General features: G+C 45.2%; 2 protein-coding genes and 1 pseudogene across 3 annotated transcripts in view; 2 read left to right on the forward strand and 1 right to left on the reverse strand.

Annotated features, from left to right (window-relative positions):
* Positions 1 to 888: 888 nt before the first annotated feature.
* LOC310780582 (beta-1,4 N-acetylgalactosaminyltransferase 2 pseudogene) lies at positions 889 to 2307 on the forward strand (annotated as a pseudogene). The gene has a single exon. The product of its transcript is annotated as a beta-1,4 N-acetylgalactosaminyltransferase 2 pseudogene (transcript).
* A 4638-nt stretch (positions 2308 to 6945) lies between these two features.
* Positions 6946 to 12050, forward strand: zdhhc12b (zDHHC palmitoyltransferase 12b; the record flags this gene model as incomplete). Its single annotated transcript, XM_083641826.1, has 5 exons — positions 6946 to 7042; positions 8904 to 9043; positions 9600 to 9692; positions 10871 to 11040; positions 11628 to 12050. 5 exons carry the CDS (start codon positions 6946 to 6948, stop codon positions 11941 to 11943), a joined length of 816 nt encoding a protein of 271 aa, XP_083497952.1. The 3' UTR covers positions 11944 to 12050.
* A 3823-nt stretch (positions 12051 to 15873) lies between these two features.
* pkn3 (protein kinase N3) overlaps positions 15874 to 17987 on the reverse strand; it is a 33716-nt gene continuing 31602 nt past the window's right edge. The window contains exon 22 of the mRNA XM_083642123.1: positions 15874 to 16647. Within this exon, the coding sequence (XP_083498249.1) occupies positions 16447 to 16647 (201 nt within the window). The 3' untranslated portion in view covers positions 15874 to 16446. The remainder of the gene's footprint in view (positions 16648 to 17987) is intronic.

Below are 17987 nucleotides of genomic sequence, written 5' to 3' on the forward strand. Positions count from 1 at the left end.
TGTCTCTTTTCTCATTGTTGACAAAGGCTTGAAGCCGAAACGTCCAATTTTTTCACTGCCCAATAAAAGGCTGTTTTTCAATTAGCCTACCGTGAGTGCCGGCTCTCCTTTTTCATTGTTATCCATTATCCAGGCACCCGGTCTGTTTTTCTTACAAGGAGTTGTGCGCTTTACCTCAATTCTTCTTTTATTGCACAACCCTCATTGCAAAGTTCTTCCCATATGATAATATAAAAGAATAAGAAGATAAAATAAATACAATTTTAGGAGGTACAGACCCCTCCTCAAGAGCAGTGGGGTACTCAACTAAATAAAACCAGTAACACAATATAAAAACAAGAGTAAGAATAAAAAGAATTAAGAGAATAAAATAACCATAAAAAAGTGAAAAGAAACCAACCTGCCTATGACCTGATTTTTAAAAGAGGTTACAGCAGCAGTGAGCAGCCTCCTCCTCCTTTGCCCCCCCCCCCCCCCTCACTGTCTAAAAATGGGGGCATTTACACGATTTTGGGGGCACTTCATATAGGAACCCCCTTCACAAAAACATGCAACATCCTGGTTGCTAATGTGGTTCCTCCTCTGATCGTTAAGGTCGCCTGTTCAGAGGGAGGGGAACTGGTTGGAATAGCGTGAACCTCCCACGTGCTATGTCCTACCGGTGAAGCTTCCTCTGGCAGGTGAAAAGAAGCGGCCTTGTGACTGCCCATGTCTCGGAGGAAGCATGGAGCCAGTCTCGGCTCTCCCAAGATCGGCAGTGGAGAGAACAAATAAAATAATAATAACTGTGTTTGTTTCCCACAGGAAAGTCCCTCAGCCTCCCTCTCCAGTGCATCCAACATCAGCTCTCTCAGTAGCTCATCCACTCCTTCACAACAGCAAGGCGAGATGGCTGTGTTGAGCAGAGCAGGGTGGACCATGGTTTGTCAACTGTGTGTGTTCGTCACTGTGGTGCTGCTACTCTACTACTTCCTCTTCTCCACTGAGGCTGCCGACACACAGCAGCTACGGACCTTGCCATCCAGCATTCCCCGCGCCCCCGCGCCCTGCAGCTGCCCTAAAGGCTCCCTGATCATCAGAGACCTCGTCCCTAAGGAGCAGATTGATGAGCTGCAGCAACGCAGAGAAAAGGAGCTCCACAAATACGAGGCCAGGACCAGGTCTGTACTAGGCAGTCTGCTGTTTGCTCCGTCTAACACTCCACTGCAGTATCCCATCCAGGGTTTCAGAGTGCGACCTTTGACCCGCACTCTCATACCAGGGTTAGCGCTAAACACAAGACAGAGAAGCAGCTATAAGGTGTCACTGAATGTATCCAGAGGCGTCTTGGCCACTGAGAGTCGAGGCGAATGGGGAGAGGTCAAAGGTGATGGTGAGAGTGTGCTGACCATGGAGTCCAGCAGCCTGGCTGTGCTCAATGACCTGCTGGCTAAAGTCTCCTACACCAGCACTGTCTACCATATACACACTGGAGACCTCGCACACTTCCTGTTTGAGAACCATGAGGTTGTCTTCCCCATCGTCATCCAGCAGCCTCGCCTGCCCGTCCTCTATGACATGGGCACAGACATCAGCTCTCAGGTCACCATCGTCACCAAGACCTTCCTGCGCTACCCAGAGCTCAACGTGATGCTGAGCAGCATACGCCGTTTCTATGACAACATCAACGTCATCATCGCCGACGACAGCTTCGATCCACAGAAAGTCCCCGGAGAACACGTCCAACACTACATCATGCCCCCAGCACAGGGCTGGTTCGCTGGCAGGAACCTGGCTGTCTCCCAGGTAACCACCAAGTACTTCCTGTGGGTGGATGACGACCACCTGTTTACAGAGCAAACACAGATTGAGAAGCTGGTGGAGGTGATGGAGGCGGAGCCTGACCTAGACGTGGTTGGGGGGTCAGTAACTGGGGACCAGTTTTTATTCTCTCTCCTCTATGAGGAAGGCAACGAGAAAGATGGTGGCTGCCTGAACAGAAAGTCCAATGTGATGTTCCACGCACTTCGTGATTTCCCACAATGCTCTTTGGTCAGTGGGGTACACAACTTCTTCCTGGCTCGTACGGACGCCGCGCGGAGGGTGGGCTTCGACCCCAAGCTGCCAAGAGTGGCACACTCAGAGTTCTTCATGGATGGGCTGGGCTCCTTGATGGTCGCCAGCTGCAGCCACGTGTCCATCGGCCACCAGCCCCATGAAAACAACGCCCGCTACGATACCTTCAGACACCCAGGGTGGGGTGACGTGGAGCACAAACTGAAGCTGCACTTCTACAAAAACTATCTGAAATGTGTCAACTATGGATAGGAATCAACCAGAACAACAGAGCGAAAGCCATTTCAGTCGAGGTCAATTGTCATTATTACATTTTGTTTTGTCAAACTTCTACTCTGATCAAAATAGAATGTGACGATAATGATACCAGCACTGAATGATAAATTAAGATCAAGTCAAGTCAAGTCAAGTCAAGTTTATTTGTATAGCACATTTCATACACAGAGGCAATTCAAAGTGCTTCACATAAAATGGATGACAGGAAAATAAAAGAATAAAAGAAGAGAATAAAATGGACATTTAAAAGCATCACAACAAAACTTTAAAAAAGAGTATAAAAAGTGCATTAGGCAACAAGCGCAGCAGTTGCAAGATTCCTGAGGGTAATTATAAGTGTGGTCGATGTGCCCAGTGCAACTTCACTTACAAATGCCACACTTTCAACCATCCTGTCACTGGTAAACGCTTTAAAATCAAAGGTATTATCAGTTGCTCCACACCGAATATCATTTATATGATCAAATGTTTATGTGGGTCGGCTTATATCTCTGAGCATCGAAGTGACATTAGGACTAAGGACTTCAGAAATCCTGTTGCCCTACATTTTTTCCAGGCCCAACATCCAATCTCTTCATTCAAATATATTGGTATTGAACTTGTGAAGGTTCCGCCAAGAGGTGGCGATATTAACTCTTTACTGTTAAAAAGAGAGGCCTTTTGGATCTCCACTCTAGACACAGTCAACAGGAGGGTAAATGAATCTTTTGATATTAGACCTTTTTTATAACTTTTTTTTTGAGTGTATTGTATATTTCTCCTCACCTGGTCTTTCAGTACAGTCTGGTCTACAGGTAGTTTGTCCAGTTCCCCAAGAGCTTTACTCTCTTTACCCCCCCCCCCCCTCCTCTTCTTGGATTTGTTGTTTTTTACTCTTTTTACTCTGTTTGTAGTGCCTCATTTTGCTGGTTCTGCTTGTGGGCTATCGACATTGTGGCCTGTCGGCACTGCGGCCTGTCGGCACATAGACGCGGCACCAGTCTCATTTAGCCGTTTGCTAGCTAGCCGCCCTTTTAACGGCACGTAAAAGCTTCAAAACTCGTAAAAGTGGTCCTCGTGTGTGAAGATGATATTACTAAACACTGGTTCGCGTTTGATTAAGCCAGCGTTGCACAGAGAGATTATTAGAAGCATCGCGCCAAAAACCCATTCAAAACTCCCATAGGCGAAAACAGCGAAGAACCAGGACTGTTAGCATCGATGATTTCCGGACTCGTTTCTGCGGCTCTCTATTGGGCTCTCCCTGTTTACAGGCCTGTGACCTGATGTTGCCCAGGTCCTGAATAACCCCCTCTTGTGGGAAATGACCTATAATTTTGGAGACACACCACCAGCTTTTAAATTTGTACTTTTTCTAGAGGGCTTATTTCTTTCTTCCCCTCTCTCTCTGTCATTATGTATACGCTTATATTGATGCGGAAATATGTAGCCTATATATGTATGTATGTATATTTATATATGTATGTATGTGTATATGTATATATATATATTGTAACGAAGTGGGTATTCGTCCAAGGAACTGGAGACTTGAAGTTGGTACAGGCTTTTTATTCTTGTCTTCACAATACACGCTCCTAGCAGCTAGCTTCGCTGCTAGCTCTAAACCACCCGGTCAGCTCGCCCACCCTGGCCTGACTGGCCTCCGCCCCGGCCGCTGGTCACATATATCCCCTTCCCCCTAGGAACACACCCCCACATATCAGTTCCTAGCTGCGATCCAGACACTTAGGTTGCACATCACATTACAGGTAATACCTGGATTACCCAAACACGTTACATACTCCTCACCCAACATTAGCTCGACGCCCACGTCGACACCCACAACCCACACATATCCCCCTGTACCAAAACACACCAACACAACATTTTTCCCATCACCACATCAAATTATAATTCCCCAACAAACAGTCTTTTCTTTTCAGCACCCCCGTCATAATGTCCAGTTTTCATTAGGTACTCCGTAATGTCTAGTTTTCCATTAGGTACCCCCATAATGTCTAGTTTCCCATTAGGCACTCCATAATGTCTAGTTTTCATTATTTCCTTTCTTTTTCACACATTTAAATTCAACCCACATTTCCCACATTTAGTCCCTTTTAAACCCCATTTCCATCCCCCCTTTTCCCAGCTTCACCAATTCCCCTGAAGCACTCTTTTCGGTCCCCCCTTTTTGTTTGTTCCAGTAGCAAATGCACGAACGAGCACCGGATCGACATCCTCGTCCTCCGGTCTCCACTCGCGCCCGTCGACTCTCCAGCTGACCCTGGCGTCGTCCTCCCGGCCTCGCACTCGCTCGTTTTTCCGTCCCCCTCCTCCAGGGTTGAGGACAGCAGAGCGAACACCACCGGCGTCGATCTTCCCCTCGGCTCTCCGCAGTGCAACGTTAGGGGGTGTATAGCGGTTAAGCTGGGCCGGTTCCCCCGGCGGTAACCCCTCTCGCTCACTCGGAGACACGAGCGTCGCTCTCCCGACTGTAACAACGCTGCAGACGATGTCCCTCTCTTCCCTCTGGCTGTTCACGCTCTTCCCAGCCTGCGTCTCACCTCCGGCCTCCACACTCTCAGTGCAGTCCCTGGCCAAGTGCTCCGGTGACTGGCAAGCCCAGCAGAGTCTCACCTGTCTGCCGCCTGCACGTCTCTCTTCTCCCGCTGTCCCCCGATCTCCGACAGCCTCTGGACACTCTCTGGCTAGATGTGCGATCGCGCTACATGCCCAGCAGGCTCCCTGCTGTCCATGTCGTTGTCCCGCATACCCGGTCCGTCTCCCGGAACCGCATCGGCACCACCTCGCCACGTGGCCCGGCTCTCTGCAGGTCCAACACAGTCTCTTCCGTGGCTCCTCCAGCCGCATTATCTCCGCGCTCATCAAGTCCACCCGCTGCATGACTTCTCGCAGCGCCCGCATCACCTCCACTGCCCAGGCAGGAGTCTCTTCTACCAGCCGTCCGACCTCTCTCAACACACGGGCCTCCATGCCCGCCAGCATCGAGCTGATCCCCGCCGTCAGCTCTCCTTTCCTCCCGTTCACCGATGGCCATTCTCCGGAGATACTTGATTCTCCGCGCACCATCGCACGTGGTTTTAGCAGCTAGCAGTTAGCAGTTAGCACCCCTGGTAGCTAACTTACTAGCGCTAGTTTCTAGAGCCAAAAAGCCGCACCACCCGTCTCTTTTGCCGTTCCTTCTCACCCTCTCCCCTCTCGGCCGAATCAGAGGCGTTACCGCTTTACTGTCTGGCACCAATGTAACGGAGTGGGTATTCGTCCAAAGAACTGGAGACTTGCAGTTGGTACAGGCTCTTTATTCTTGTCTTCACAATACACGCTCCTAGCAGCTAGCTTCGCTGCTAGCTCTAAACCACCCGGTCAGCTCGCCCACCCTGGCCTGACTGGCCTCCGCCCCGGCCGCTGGTCACATATATCCCCTTCCCCCTAGGAACACACCCCCACATATCAGTTCCTAGCTGCGATCCAGACACTTAGGTTGCACATCACATTACAGGTAATACCTGGATTACCCAAACACGTTACAATATATATAGTATTCTTACATTGATGTAGGCTACTCAATTATGCATACCGTATGTATGTTTTGGGAATTGGGATTGCATTTACTTTTTTTTGCAGTGAAGTTTACACTCTGTACTTTTGTTTCATAGACTCATTTTATTGGTCTTGATTATGATCCTTGATTGGCTTCAGTGTGTTTTCTCTCCACCAATTGGATTGAACCATGTAATCCCTCCCACTTCCTGCTTCCATTTTGATGAAGTTATTTTCGAATGAAACTTAATAAAGTGACTTAATAAAGTGACCGAGAGCATCCTAATTCCAGTGTGCGGACCTCAGTGTCAGTAAAGTCCTCTTGTAATTCACGGGCTATTATGATGCATTGATCGAGATCAGAGGTTTTCAAAGTGGGAGGTGGGCCTCCTCAGGGGGGCTCTAAACAGTTTCAGGGGAGCCAGTAAATGTAATTGAAGAAATATTAGTCATTACATTAGTTATCAAAAGGAGATCACATAGAATAGCCATAGTAGCCTATACCCTACACAGAGTGCCAAAGTCACGCCCTCTTCCGTGTTAGGCATAGTTTTGGTCAAACCAAGCAGCTATATTTAGAATCGGGAAAGGCTATAACATTTTACTCTGGAAAACAAGAATGGCCGATGAATTCCCTTGGTTCGTAATTTAAGCCTAACCTGGAAGGTGGCGTGACTTTGGCACGCTACTCTGGCTTTCCACGTGATAGCTGCTGGCCAATCACTTTGAGAATGTAAAAAAGACAACAAATGTATTAAAGGAAGCAGCGGCTCCTTGTCTGTCAGCATCAGAAGAAGCAGAGCAGCTTAGCTTTAGCTGTTAGCACAGTTAGGTCCATGTATATGAATGATTACAGGCAGAGTAAACAAAACAGTCGAAATGCTGCAGACGGGCGTTAATAACGTCAGCGTCAGTTGTTGGATAAAGCTAACGTTAGCTTAAGCTACTGGTTACAGCACTAGCGTCCTGCTATAGCTACATGTCATTTGTCACTAGCGACAGTTGTCATGTCAGAGTGGAGCTGCTGAATCTATCTGCAGATGGATGCGCTAACATGCTAATGCTAGGAGGACCATGTTAAAGAATGTGTTTGGCTCAGGCTTTCTGGTGAGAACAGCTCATGTTATTCTGACATGGGTCATCACCTTAATACTCTTCCTACATGACACAGGTAAGCCTGGCGCACTTCATTATACAATATTATAACATTAACAGGTCTAAAACGTCTTTGTTTATGGGTCAAAGACTAATAATAATAATAGCTTAATGGTAACAAACAAATAATTGATTTGATCTATTTATATAGTGCCTTTCTAGATGCTCAAAGCGTTTCACATATGGGATATGTAAAACAAAATGCACGCATCGATTTTAGTTCTACCTTTTTTAATAAGAATATTCCAGCAAGGCTGTGTGACAATCTCCTTCAGATGAGTGTCAACCGGTCCACCTGTAATTGGATCTTTTTAACCAATTAGACCACAACAAACTATCAAAGTCAAATCTCATTAGCATTGGGGCTCCACTGTCACAGGGGGGTCATCCCTATGTTCCCCGGGTCCTATGTTCCCCGTTTTTGTGGGACCGGGGAACATAGAACCCTTTCTATGAAAAAGGGTCCTATGTTCCCCGCTTTTCCCAAATAGGGTCCTATGTTCCCCGGTCCGATGTGTCTCGAGAAAAGCCTTGAGGGTCTGGGCGGCTTGTACCTGGAGGGGGAGGCTGTTCCAGAGTTTGGGTGCAGCGGCCGAGAAGGCTCTATCTCCCCTGGTTTTTAGCCTAGTTCTGGGCACCACCAGCAGTAGCTGATCTGCTGATCTAAGGGATCTGGAGGGGGTGTGGCGGTGCAGAAGCTCGGAGACGGAGAGGTATGGGGCAGTGCCGTTAAGTGCTTTAAAAACAGTGAGGGCTAATTTAAAATCAATGCGGGAGCGCACAGGCAGCCAGTGCAATAGCCTACTAGGCTACAGGTGGCTCAAATAATACAGCCATTTGCAGCCATTGTTTGTCTGGTAGAATAAACACGTATGCTGGGCGCTGGAACGTAATAGATGAGGAGTAGGTGAGATGCTGCTACTGAGCGAATCCACTTTATTCACTCAACTAGTCCTAGTAGCCTAAATAAGGGAACGAGTCTGCTCCCGCTGTCTGCAAGGCGCGTTTCACAGTGTCCTTATGGAAAGAGTATTTTTCAAATCAGTTCTCATGGCCTGTGCAATAAACTTCAGACTTATTTTCAGCGCATCAGGCTGAAGCAGTGGTCGAATGGATGAGCGAGCAGCCTGCTCCTCCGTGAGATTCCCCCACAACGGACCAGGGAACATAGCGGGGAACATAGGACCCTATTTGGGAAAAGCGGGGAACATAGGACCCTTTTTCATAGAAAGGGTTCTATGTTCCCCGGTCCCACAAAAACGGGGAACATAGGACCCGGGGAATATAGGACCCGGGGAACATAGGTACGCTCCCGTCACAGGTCTGATCTGTTGTAATGATGAAACAGCTTACAGAGTCAGCAGAACTCTCCTCACAAGTTGAGTGGTGTGCACAGAACAACTTCAAGATCTCAAGATTCTGTCATTAAATTTGGATAGGTTTAGCCATCTTGAGTAATCATAGTTACAAACGAGGAATTTGATTTAGTGCAGTATGCAGAGCAGCGATCACAACAATAGCAGAAGATGGAGAAAACGGAACAATCTCAAATTATAAAGTGCTATGTACAAGTCCTATGGTATATCCTGATGTTAGACTCATCTAAAACCGCGGTGGGTTTCCGTAATAACGCTTCATGTCTCTGGGGGTTTTACAAAATGCAACCAATGGAAAAGCATTAAAACAAGCTTGTGAGTAATAGTAGTAGTAGTAACTACTTGTGTTTCTGACTTGTTTTGTGGTTGTTTTGATTCATCAAAACATTCAAAATCTTTACTACCTTAGTAAGAAAGCTACTATGTAATTGTAATTTTTTTTTCTTCCAATGTCTTGTATTTCCACTGACATGACCTCTTGACCTCCTGACCCCTGTGCAGAGCTGAGGAAAGCGGAGGCAGCAGGCAGGCTGGTCCAGCCCGTGCTCTTCGTGCTTCTGGTTCTGGTTTCAGTGCTGCTGTACTTTGCAGTGTCCCTCATGGACCCCGGCTTCATCCTGTCTGATGACAGCCACGCACAGGTAGGGACGGGTACCCAAACCCGGTACCACCCGGTACCACTACAACTGGTACTACCGATACAGAATTGCAACACACATTTAGGTGCCTCATTTACTGTAGCTGCCATGCCCGAGCTGCTGAGTGAAATATTGCCCTCCACTGCTCCGAAACCGGCGCAGCACCCACCTTCACTAACATTACTGTTTGGAGCGCACTCCTTGAAATCCTCTTAAACATTTTCAAATTTAAATGAAACTTCCGGTTGCATTTTTTCCAAATTAAAAACCATTCTACACAAGTCTAAAGCACACAGATGCCATTACAATCTTTTATTTTGAAATGTGCTATTGGAACGGCGTTATCTAGTGTACCGGTATTAATTATCTTTGCTTCACTTAATTTCGACGCATCGACGTTATGCAAGTCGACGCATTTACGTGTCGGGACAGCCCTAGGTGGCACGCATCTAAACAAACAGTATTGTGTTTGTGTTGTGGTAGCAGTTCACTCTGGGTGTAAACAAACATAATATTGTGTTTGTGTTGTTGGTGTTTTGTCGGTTTGTGTTGTTCACAGTTCACTCTGGGCGTGGCCGAGGAGCAGCAGGACATGATGCCCCCCACCACCAAATCCCTCCGGCAGCGCCGCTGTGGCCACTGCCTGCTACAGGTGGGTCCACCATGTCAACCACAGCTGTTTGCGCCTAATGAACGTACAGTGAGCATCGTTAACTCCAGCGAGAGTTAACCATGCTCTTTTCTCGCTCTTTTCTCACCTTGATATTTTGCCTATTGTACATGCGTGTGCCGTGTGGTAATTTACATAAGGGAAAAAAAACGTTTGCTGTCATTTCGTTGCGCTCCTAGTTTTGGGTAAACTCAAGCTGTCATTTTCTTTAGTCTGTGGCCCAACAGGTAAATGAGGTTTCCGAAATAACGTCGGTGAAAGTGTTGTTAATAATGAGATATGAAAGCATCAACCATGAGTTTTAGACTGAACCATTTTATCTTGATCGCATTGTTTCGTTTGCGCCGCACCATTTCAATTGTATAGGACGCAGGAATTTACTACCTGGGCATTATTGTAAACAAACATTGTTATCTATTTTTTGTCACTGTTCAATTTTATTTTTGGCATATAATTTATATTAGTCATTTTCACTTGGACTTTTTCACTTCAAAAACAGCATTTGTTTTATGCCTACATTGGTTCTTATAAAGTGTACACGTTTTGTCCAATCTTTCCTTTGCACCCATAAAAATGTTTTTTATTTGCCTGCTGATGACAGAGCTGGCCTTTCTGCCTGTGGACATGCTGTTTGTCAGTTATCATTTCTTCGTAGTGCCCCTCTGACCTCAATATGCAGACATCTCAGGCTGACATTTAACACTTCCAGCTCCACAGGACCTGGAAGATGGTATAGAATAACACATGGGCTAGCCTAGCAACCCCCTTCTCTGTAATACTACTACCTCCAACCAACATCACATCATCTGCTAAGTGGACAGCAGTCCTTTGTGCTGTCACGGCCAGGTGTCTGCCTGGATTGGTTACATTTCTCTAAATGTATATTGAAATTTCTATTGCTTTTGTCTTCCTCACATTTAAATTCCTCGTGTAAGCACAGAAAAACACACATTCCGATAATAATTTATTTAGAAAGCTGCTCCTTAGACTCAATAACTGGTTACCAGTATTTATTTATTTCTGATAAAGTTTTATTTTCTGGATTCTTCTCCCATTCTCTCCCCAATTATACTTACAAAGTGAATGAGTTTGACAGAATATGGGACCTGCTCCAAATGTTATCCTCAGCTACCTCTAAACACACCTCTCTTTATCCCAAGCAGCAGCCAATGAGGTCCAAGCATTGCCAGACGTGTCAGCACTGTGTCCGGCGCTACGACCACCACTGCCCCTGGATCGAGAACTGCGTCGGGGAGAGGAACCACCGCTGGTTTGTGCTGTACCTGGCAACCCAGCTGCTCGTGCTGCTGTGGGGGCTGCACATGGCCTGGTGAGTACACGTCCGACATCATTCGGTTTCCATCCCGCTAATATCAATTGTGACCATTAAGACGTTTGACATATTTTTCAATCAATCGTGCTCATTCACGCCCATTCAATTCCAAACAGCAGAGAAAACATTATAATTCAGTTGGGAAAGGTAATTAGTTACTGTGAAGGAGAAGCTCACAGTTGCGTTTTGCAAAGTTGCATGATAACGGTAATATCTAGGGGTGGGGGGCTCAATATAGCCCCGCTATGACTCTTTCCGTGTAGACTATGCTACCCTACAAGAGTCCCATATCCGTACATAGACTTGCCTGGGACTCTGGCTCTCAAGCTGTCTAAATCAGTGATACGCACGTATTTACAAGTGTCACAGAAACATTTCAAAGCCACATACTAGAGCAGAAGGGTTCATTGCTTCTCGACGGAGGGGTTTGAAAGCTCGATCCTGCTCATAACCGCCTCTTTTTATCCGAAGTCTGTGCTGGTGACATTGTTTTTTACCGAGCTTTCGACCAGAGTGACGCTGTTGAGCGCTGTGACGGCTGGGAGCTCTAACCCGGAAAAATAATTGACTTTGTTTTTTCTCAGGACGGGCTTCAGCGGCGCCCCCTCCTGGCAGCTGTGGCTGCGGGCTAATGGTGTGCTGCTGGCCGTGGGCGTGCTGCTAGCTCTGCTCTCCCTGACGGTGCTGCTGCTGCTGGGCTCACACCTCTACCTGGTCTCCCTCAACACCACCACCTGGGAGTTCATGTCCCGGCATCGCATCTCCTACCTCAAGCACTGTGGGCCGGACCAGAACCCCTTCGACCGCGGAGCCCGGCACAACCTGTGGGGCTTCTTCTGCGTGTGGGGCACCGTGGTGTGGGAGCAGGTGTACTTCCGGGAGGGCAGCCAACAGGTTTGATCTGTGTCTGTCTGGGGCACCCAGTGGGCTAGCTTGGACTTTGGAAGAGGAAACCGCGGAAGTGATACTGATCAAGCTGTAGTTTCTCGAATGACCACTTGAGGCTGGCTCCAAAAGGGAGTCGTTCCCGTTCACCCCCCATGTTAAAATGCCCCACTTTCTAACAGGAATAAGCATGTTTACAGTCTGGTCCAAAACACGGTTTTGGCCTATATATAATATAGCTAATTTTACCTGCATCATGCAAGGCAAAATTAGCTATATAGGCCAGAAATTCACCCCCGGTACAGTTGTCATGGATCACTCATGACAACTGTACCGGGGTGAATTTTTCATAGAACTTGCCTGTTTAGAGTGAAATAGATGATAGAAAAGACTTTGTTTTGGGCGTGATTGACAGGTCGCCTGTCCAGTGATCGCGCAGCTTGCCGATCATGGACCAATAGCAGGCGGAGCTGTGGCTCTGGAAAAAACCCTGTCTTGCACCGTCTCAGGCGAGCTGCGCAAGGACCCCAAAATGGGCACAGGTCATACTCTAGGCTTCGTCCATATTATTGACTTGACCGTGGTGTGCGAGCCGTCAGAGAGGATCACAGTCACACACTCAACCGCGAGGTGAAGATGGTCTTGCAGTTGACCTTCTTTAGGCACTTGTGTTCTGGTGCCATAATCCTGCCAACTTCTCCCCCTAGTTCAACACATGGACAGCATGCTCGTCTCTTCTGGCTGGTTGTTGCTTTCCACGCTCCTTGTTGTTTTTTCCTTCTGCCACACTCCAAAGTCATGACTAGAACCAGGCTAAACGTTGTGTAGTGTGTTCCTAGTCTCTCCCCAGACTCAAATATTACATTGAATCACTGCACTCCACATAATACATCAATGAGTCTGTGCCACTTCACATCCCCCGCTGCTGTTTTGAGGGCGGGTCTAGCGTCAACATTTTATGACTTGATAGGTTGTAGCGCCAATGAGAGAATGGCTTGTTTTCAAAAGTCAACAGTCAAGTAGGGTGGGCGCACCTGATTGATAAAGTCGTTACTGATTGGTGCGCCCAGGATTTCTGGAGAACCAATCAGTGGCCAGGATTCCGACAGCAGTTTGGAGCTAGAAGTGTCCCAGACCCAGAGAGAGCCCTGCAGCATGCAGTAACGTAGTGTATCAGACCCAGAGAGAGATCTACAGCATGCAGTAAGGTAGTGTATCAGACCCATAGAGAGATCTGCAGTGTGTAGTAACGTAACGTATCATACCCAGAGAAAGATCTGCAGCATGCAGTAACGTAGTGTATTAGACCCAGAGAGATCTGCAGTGTGCAGTAACGTAGTGTATCAGACCCAGAGAGAGATCTGCAGAATGCAGTAACGTAGTGTATCAGACCCAGAGAGAGATCTGCAGCATGCAGTAACGTAGTGTATCAGACCCAGAGAGAGATCTGCAGCATGCAGTAACGTAGTGTATCAGACCCAGAGAGAGATCTGCAGCATGCAGTAACATAGTGTATCAGACCCAGAGAGAGATCTGCAGCATGCAGTAACGTAGTGTATCAGACCCAGAGAGATCTGCAGTGTGCAGTAACGTAGTGTATCAGACCCAGAGAGATATCTGCAGAATGCAGTAACGTAGTGTATCAGACCCAGAGAGAGATCTGCAGCATGCAGTAACGTAGTGTATCAGACCCAGAGAGAGATCTGCAGCATGCAGTAACGTAGTGTATCAGACCCAGAGAGAGCTCTGCAGCATGCAGTAACGTAGTGTATCAGACCCAGAGAGAGATCTGCAGCATGCAGTAACGTAGTGTATCAGACCCAGAGAGAGATCTGCAGCATGCAGTAACGTAGTGTATCAGACCCAGAGAGATCTGCAGTGTGCAGTAACATAGTGTATCAGACCCAGAGAGAGATCAGTAATGCAGTGTATCAGTGTAAGAACTCTCATGGGTCTAGCATGAGCTATCCTCTCCATCCGGACGACTAGCTACCTGCTTCATCCGGATGACTAGCTACCTGCACTACAGCTGCTTCTTTACTGCAACTATTGTTTACAACCATTAAAGTATAAAAGATTATGTGTTTTGGTTCAAACTGATCAGAAACGAAAAGCAAAGTTGGGGGAAGTACATTCCTCTATACGCGCGGGGGGGAAGTCTGCAAATTCTCTGAATGGTTTTAAAAACCTTCTGAAAAGATTCTTACTGAATAAGCTAGAGTCATGTGTGAGCCTTTTACTGTAATGGTTTTTGAACTTATGTTGGTTTATATCTCTTGTTCTTTTTATCCTTGACTGTTCTGTATTGTTTATATGATGTCATGTGTGTTACTGTGTATGTCCTGTTTTTATAAGACCAGGGACCATGGTGGAAATAAGTGTTTACACTTTTACATGTCATCCCTTGGATGTTCTTAGTCTTTATCCAAAATAAAATCAATCAATCAATCAAACCCGTTGTTGGCAGTGAAGGGTTAGAAAACTCTGCCTTCACAACAGCTTGGTGTTTGCTTGTTTATACACTCCCCCGCTGAATGATGTGTCCAGTAATGAGATGTTGTGAGAGTACTCGGCTCTTACCATCACATAGTAAACCTGACTGATGGACTGTTAATACATTCTGTTGCATAAACCTTTGATTGAAAAAAACGTATTTCCAAGCATGTGTAGATGATCCAAGTCTATGGTTGGTATATATTTTTCATTAACTCTGTCGGGACAGATGATGCATTGATTTGCAAATTTAAGAATTAAAAAAAAAATCGTATTGGTCCTCTTTGGTGTATTAAGCTACATTCCTTACTTGTATGTGTTTAACTGCTGTAATTGTTTAAATTGTATTAGTTCTGCAGAGGTTTTGCAGGGTTTACTCAGCTCAACAACTATCTTCAAACAGCAAAATCCAAGTGACAGAATTTAAATTGGCCGCAACTACTCTAATAAAATACTTATTTTATTTATTTATTTTCAAGTTGAGCTCAGTTTGGTGTGAAAAGTATGTATATTCATATTGTTCTAGCAACTAAACCAGCGTATATGCTTTGATTTTCAATGGGCAGCATTTCAAGCAATTTTATATTGTATATTGTTTTTAAACTATTTTGGAACAGAAAATAACTTGAGATTTTTGTATGACAGCAGTTTTAATACAGTAACTTAAAGAATACTGGGGAACAGTAAGTCATAGAGTAAATAGAAAGTTTTGAGTGCAATACGTCGTTTGGTATTTCCATGAACTTTCCCTTGTGCAATAGTAAACTTTTATAAGAGCAATAAATGTGGTAATTCACTTCTTTTACTTGAGTAGTATTGGATAAACTACAGATTACTCCCATACTCCATTAGACTGAGCAACCTGGTTTATATGGAATAACATTTGATTAATGTTGTGTACGTCTGAAGTTATATGCAATACAGTCATGCAATGTTTGTTTTTAATACTGTGAAAATACTGTATTATTACTGTATTCCATCAATAAATGGGTGTTTCATCAAGAGTCCAGCAGATTTAGACTATTCATTAATATTTTTCTATGTAGTTTAAGTGCAGCTTAGCAGCACATCATACAAGGCTGATTTGAACTTTGTGCTTAAAGTTAATTAATTTCAAAAACTAATGTTCTTTATTTCCAAAACATTTGGAATAAATAAATCAGCTTAATTAAATGTATTAAAAAAAAAGGTCTTGTCTCTTTACGAGGTGTGACGCCATGTTGTAAATAAGTGTGTTCACTTTTACATTAACCAGGTGAGCAAACTCAAGCTGTTGTAAAGCACTCTGCTCCCATCTAGTGGCCTTTCTGTTAACCCACTAGCCCAGCATAATAAGCAGCTCGTTTCTCCTTCACTCCCTGAGTGTTGGTTATTTTTATACTCATCAGTCATCATGAGCCCAAAATGTAAATCCATAAAAAAAACCTGCACCACGCTGCTTAACATTTAATATTTAGATTTAAAATATATATTTATTTTACAACAGATGGCACACAGTGATGCTTTACAAAGTAGTTAATTTGAGGCTTCAGCAACTTCTTCAAACTTCTTCATTAAGATCACACAGATTATCAATTACAAACTCATTAACTGAGATCTAAAAAATAGTTTTATTATAAAAAAATAAAAAGCTCCATATTGCACTAGTGACATACTTCAAAAAGCATAAATAGTAAATCCACTATTTTGGTCCATTGACGCTAATATCATCAGCTATTAGACAGCTAACAGCTAATAACATTAACATTTAACTGGGTTTAACCAACTACTGTATTGGTCTGAAAGCATACTATTGTTAAAAATAAAAATAGACAAAAATGTGTTCTAAATTCATACAATCTTGTTTTTTCCACCATATCCAATGTGGGTGGCCATGTTGAAATGACGTCAAATGACGAGTTGGGAGCAACTAGGGGATGAAAAATCATATCGGAGTTTGCGAGTAAGAACTTGCTACTTTCTAGTAGCAAGTGGCAATTTGCGACCTCTGAGTTATAATGGGATGCAGCATTAGTCCTGTTTTGGTCAACTCAGGACAGAGAAGTCGAAGTCGTTGAAGATGCCTTGCTCCTGGGTGGAGAGGATGTGAGGTTTGCGTGGGAGGGTGAGGACAGGCTTGAGGCCTGTGAACTCCTGGTCAAAGTTGCTGACGTCGTGCGGCGCCTTGATGACGGGCAGGAACGGGGGCGTCACCTGCTTGGCCAGGAGGGCGTCCCAGTCTACTGCCTGTAACACATGCTGGATTTAGACTCACAGGTTTCGAATTCGGCACATTTTCCCAGAGATGGGAAAAGTACACACATTCTTTCTTCCTGGTCCAAATGATGTGATAATGATGTCATTTGGACCAGGAAGTTCTGTGAATGAACAGCGAGCTCTCGGCCCAGGCAAGCTGGAGGGAGGTTAAACTGTTCATTTGCATATATAGGCTGCTAGTACTGATTTTGTAATGATACAAAGCTGGTGAAAAATCGGCAACGTCACCCTTTAAGTAGCCACATTTGTGGCCTCGTCCATTGCCTGTGACTCTGGGACTCGGTCACATATCCGTGGTGTGAGGTACCAAGGTGAGAGAAGCCCGTTTCCGATGTCTTATCACAGATTTGAAGATCTTATATTCCTCTTGGACATCAAGAGTAGTTTGTTCTGGCATGGTCTGACATATGACATGTGGTGGGCCTTTATCCATTTATTGTGTCTGCATACGCCTGCTGTACTTTTTTTTTTTATTACAGTGTTAACCTTCTGCCTACTGTAGGTGCGCTGTGCGTTTGTTTTTGTTTGTGTGTTTGGTTTTATGTTTTGCTGTTATTATTTTTGTGGAGATTGTGTGTTGTGTTGTGGGTGACTGGGGACGGAGGGCATATTATTTGTTATCGCATTCTTCACTGACTGTTTGCCCCTCTGATAACAAAAAAATGAATAAACATACTTAAAAAAAAAAAAAGAGTAGTTTGTTGTTGTGTAGGGTGTTACAATGATATTCCGTGGTGAAACAACCCTTTGAATCCAGTCTTTTGACAGCTTGTGCCGAATTGCCCACAGGAACCTTGGGAGTTTGAGTATTCCACAACGTGTTTTGCTTCCCAGGTGCACTGGAATTGTTCACTGTAATGTTGTTCGCTCGTGCAAGCGGTGCACCGTGATAGTAATATCAAACACACTCTGTTGTAAATTCAGCACCTGGCTGTCGAAATACTCGATTTAATTGGTTGTTTCACCGCGTAATATCATTTTAACACCCCTGGACAAACTACTCTGACATCCAAGAGGAATATAAGATCTTCAAATCGACTCTTTCATTTTTCTCACTCGTCATCTCAGACAACCTCCTGCAAATTCCACTGCGGGCTCCAAATTCTGGGGAATTTGAGGGCCGTTGTCCGAGTAAGTTGACGCTGCATGGCACAAGCATGGTTGGTGCAGGGAATTTACGGCAATATCGAGATTATAGGCCTGCTATCAATTGTTTTTAAGCTTTTAAGTTTTAAGCACACGGACACTTCTCATACTTATGATAGGATAGATATGATTCCATCAAGGCGTTCCTGAGATATTACGAGCAT

Source organism: Poromitra crassiceps (assembly GCF_964638095.1).
Source record: "Poromitra crassiceps genome assembly, chromosome: 8".
Classification (NCBI taxonomy): Eukaryota; Metazoa; Chordata; class Actinopteri; order Beryciformes; family Melamphaidae; genus Poromitra; species Poromitra crassiceps.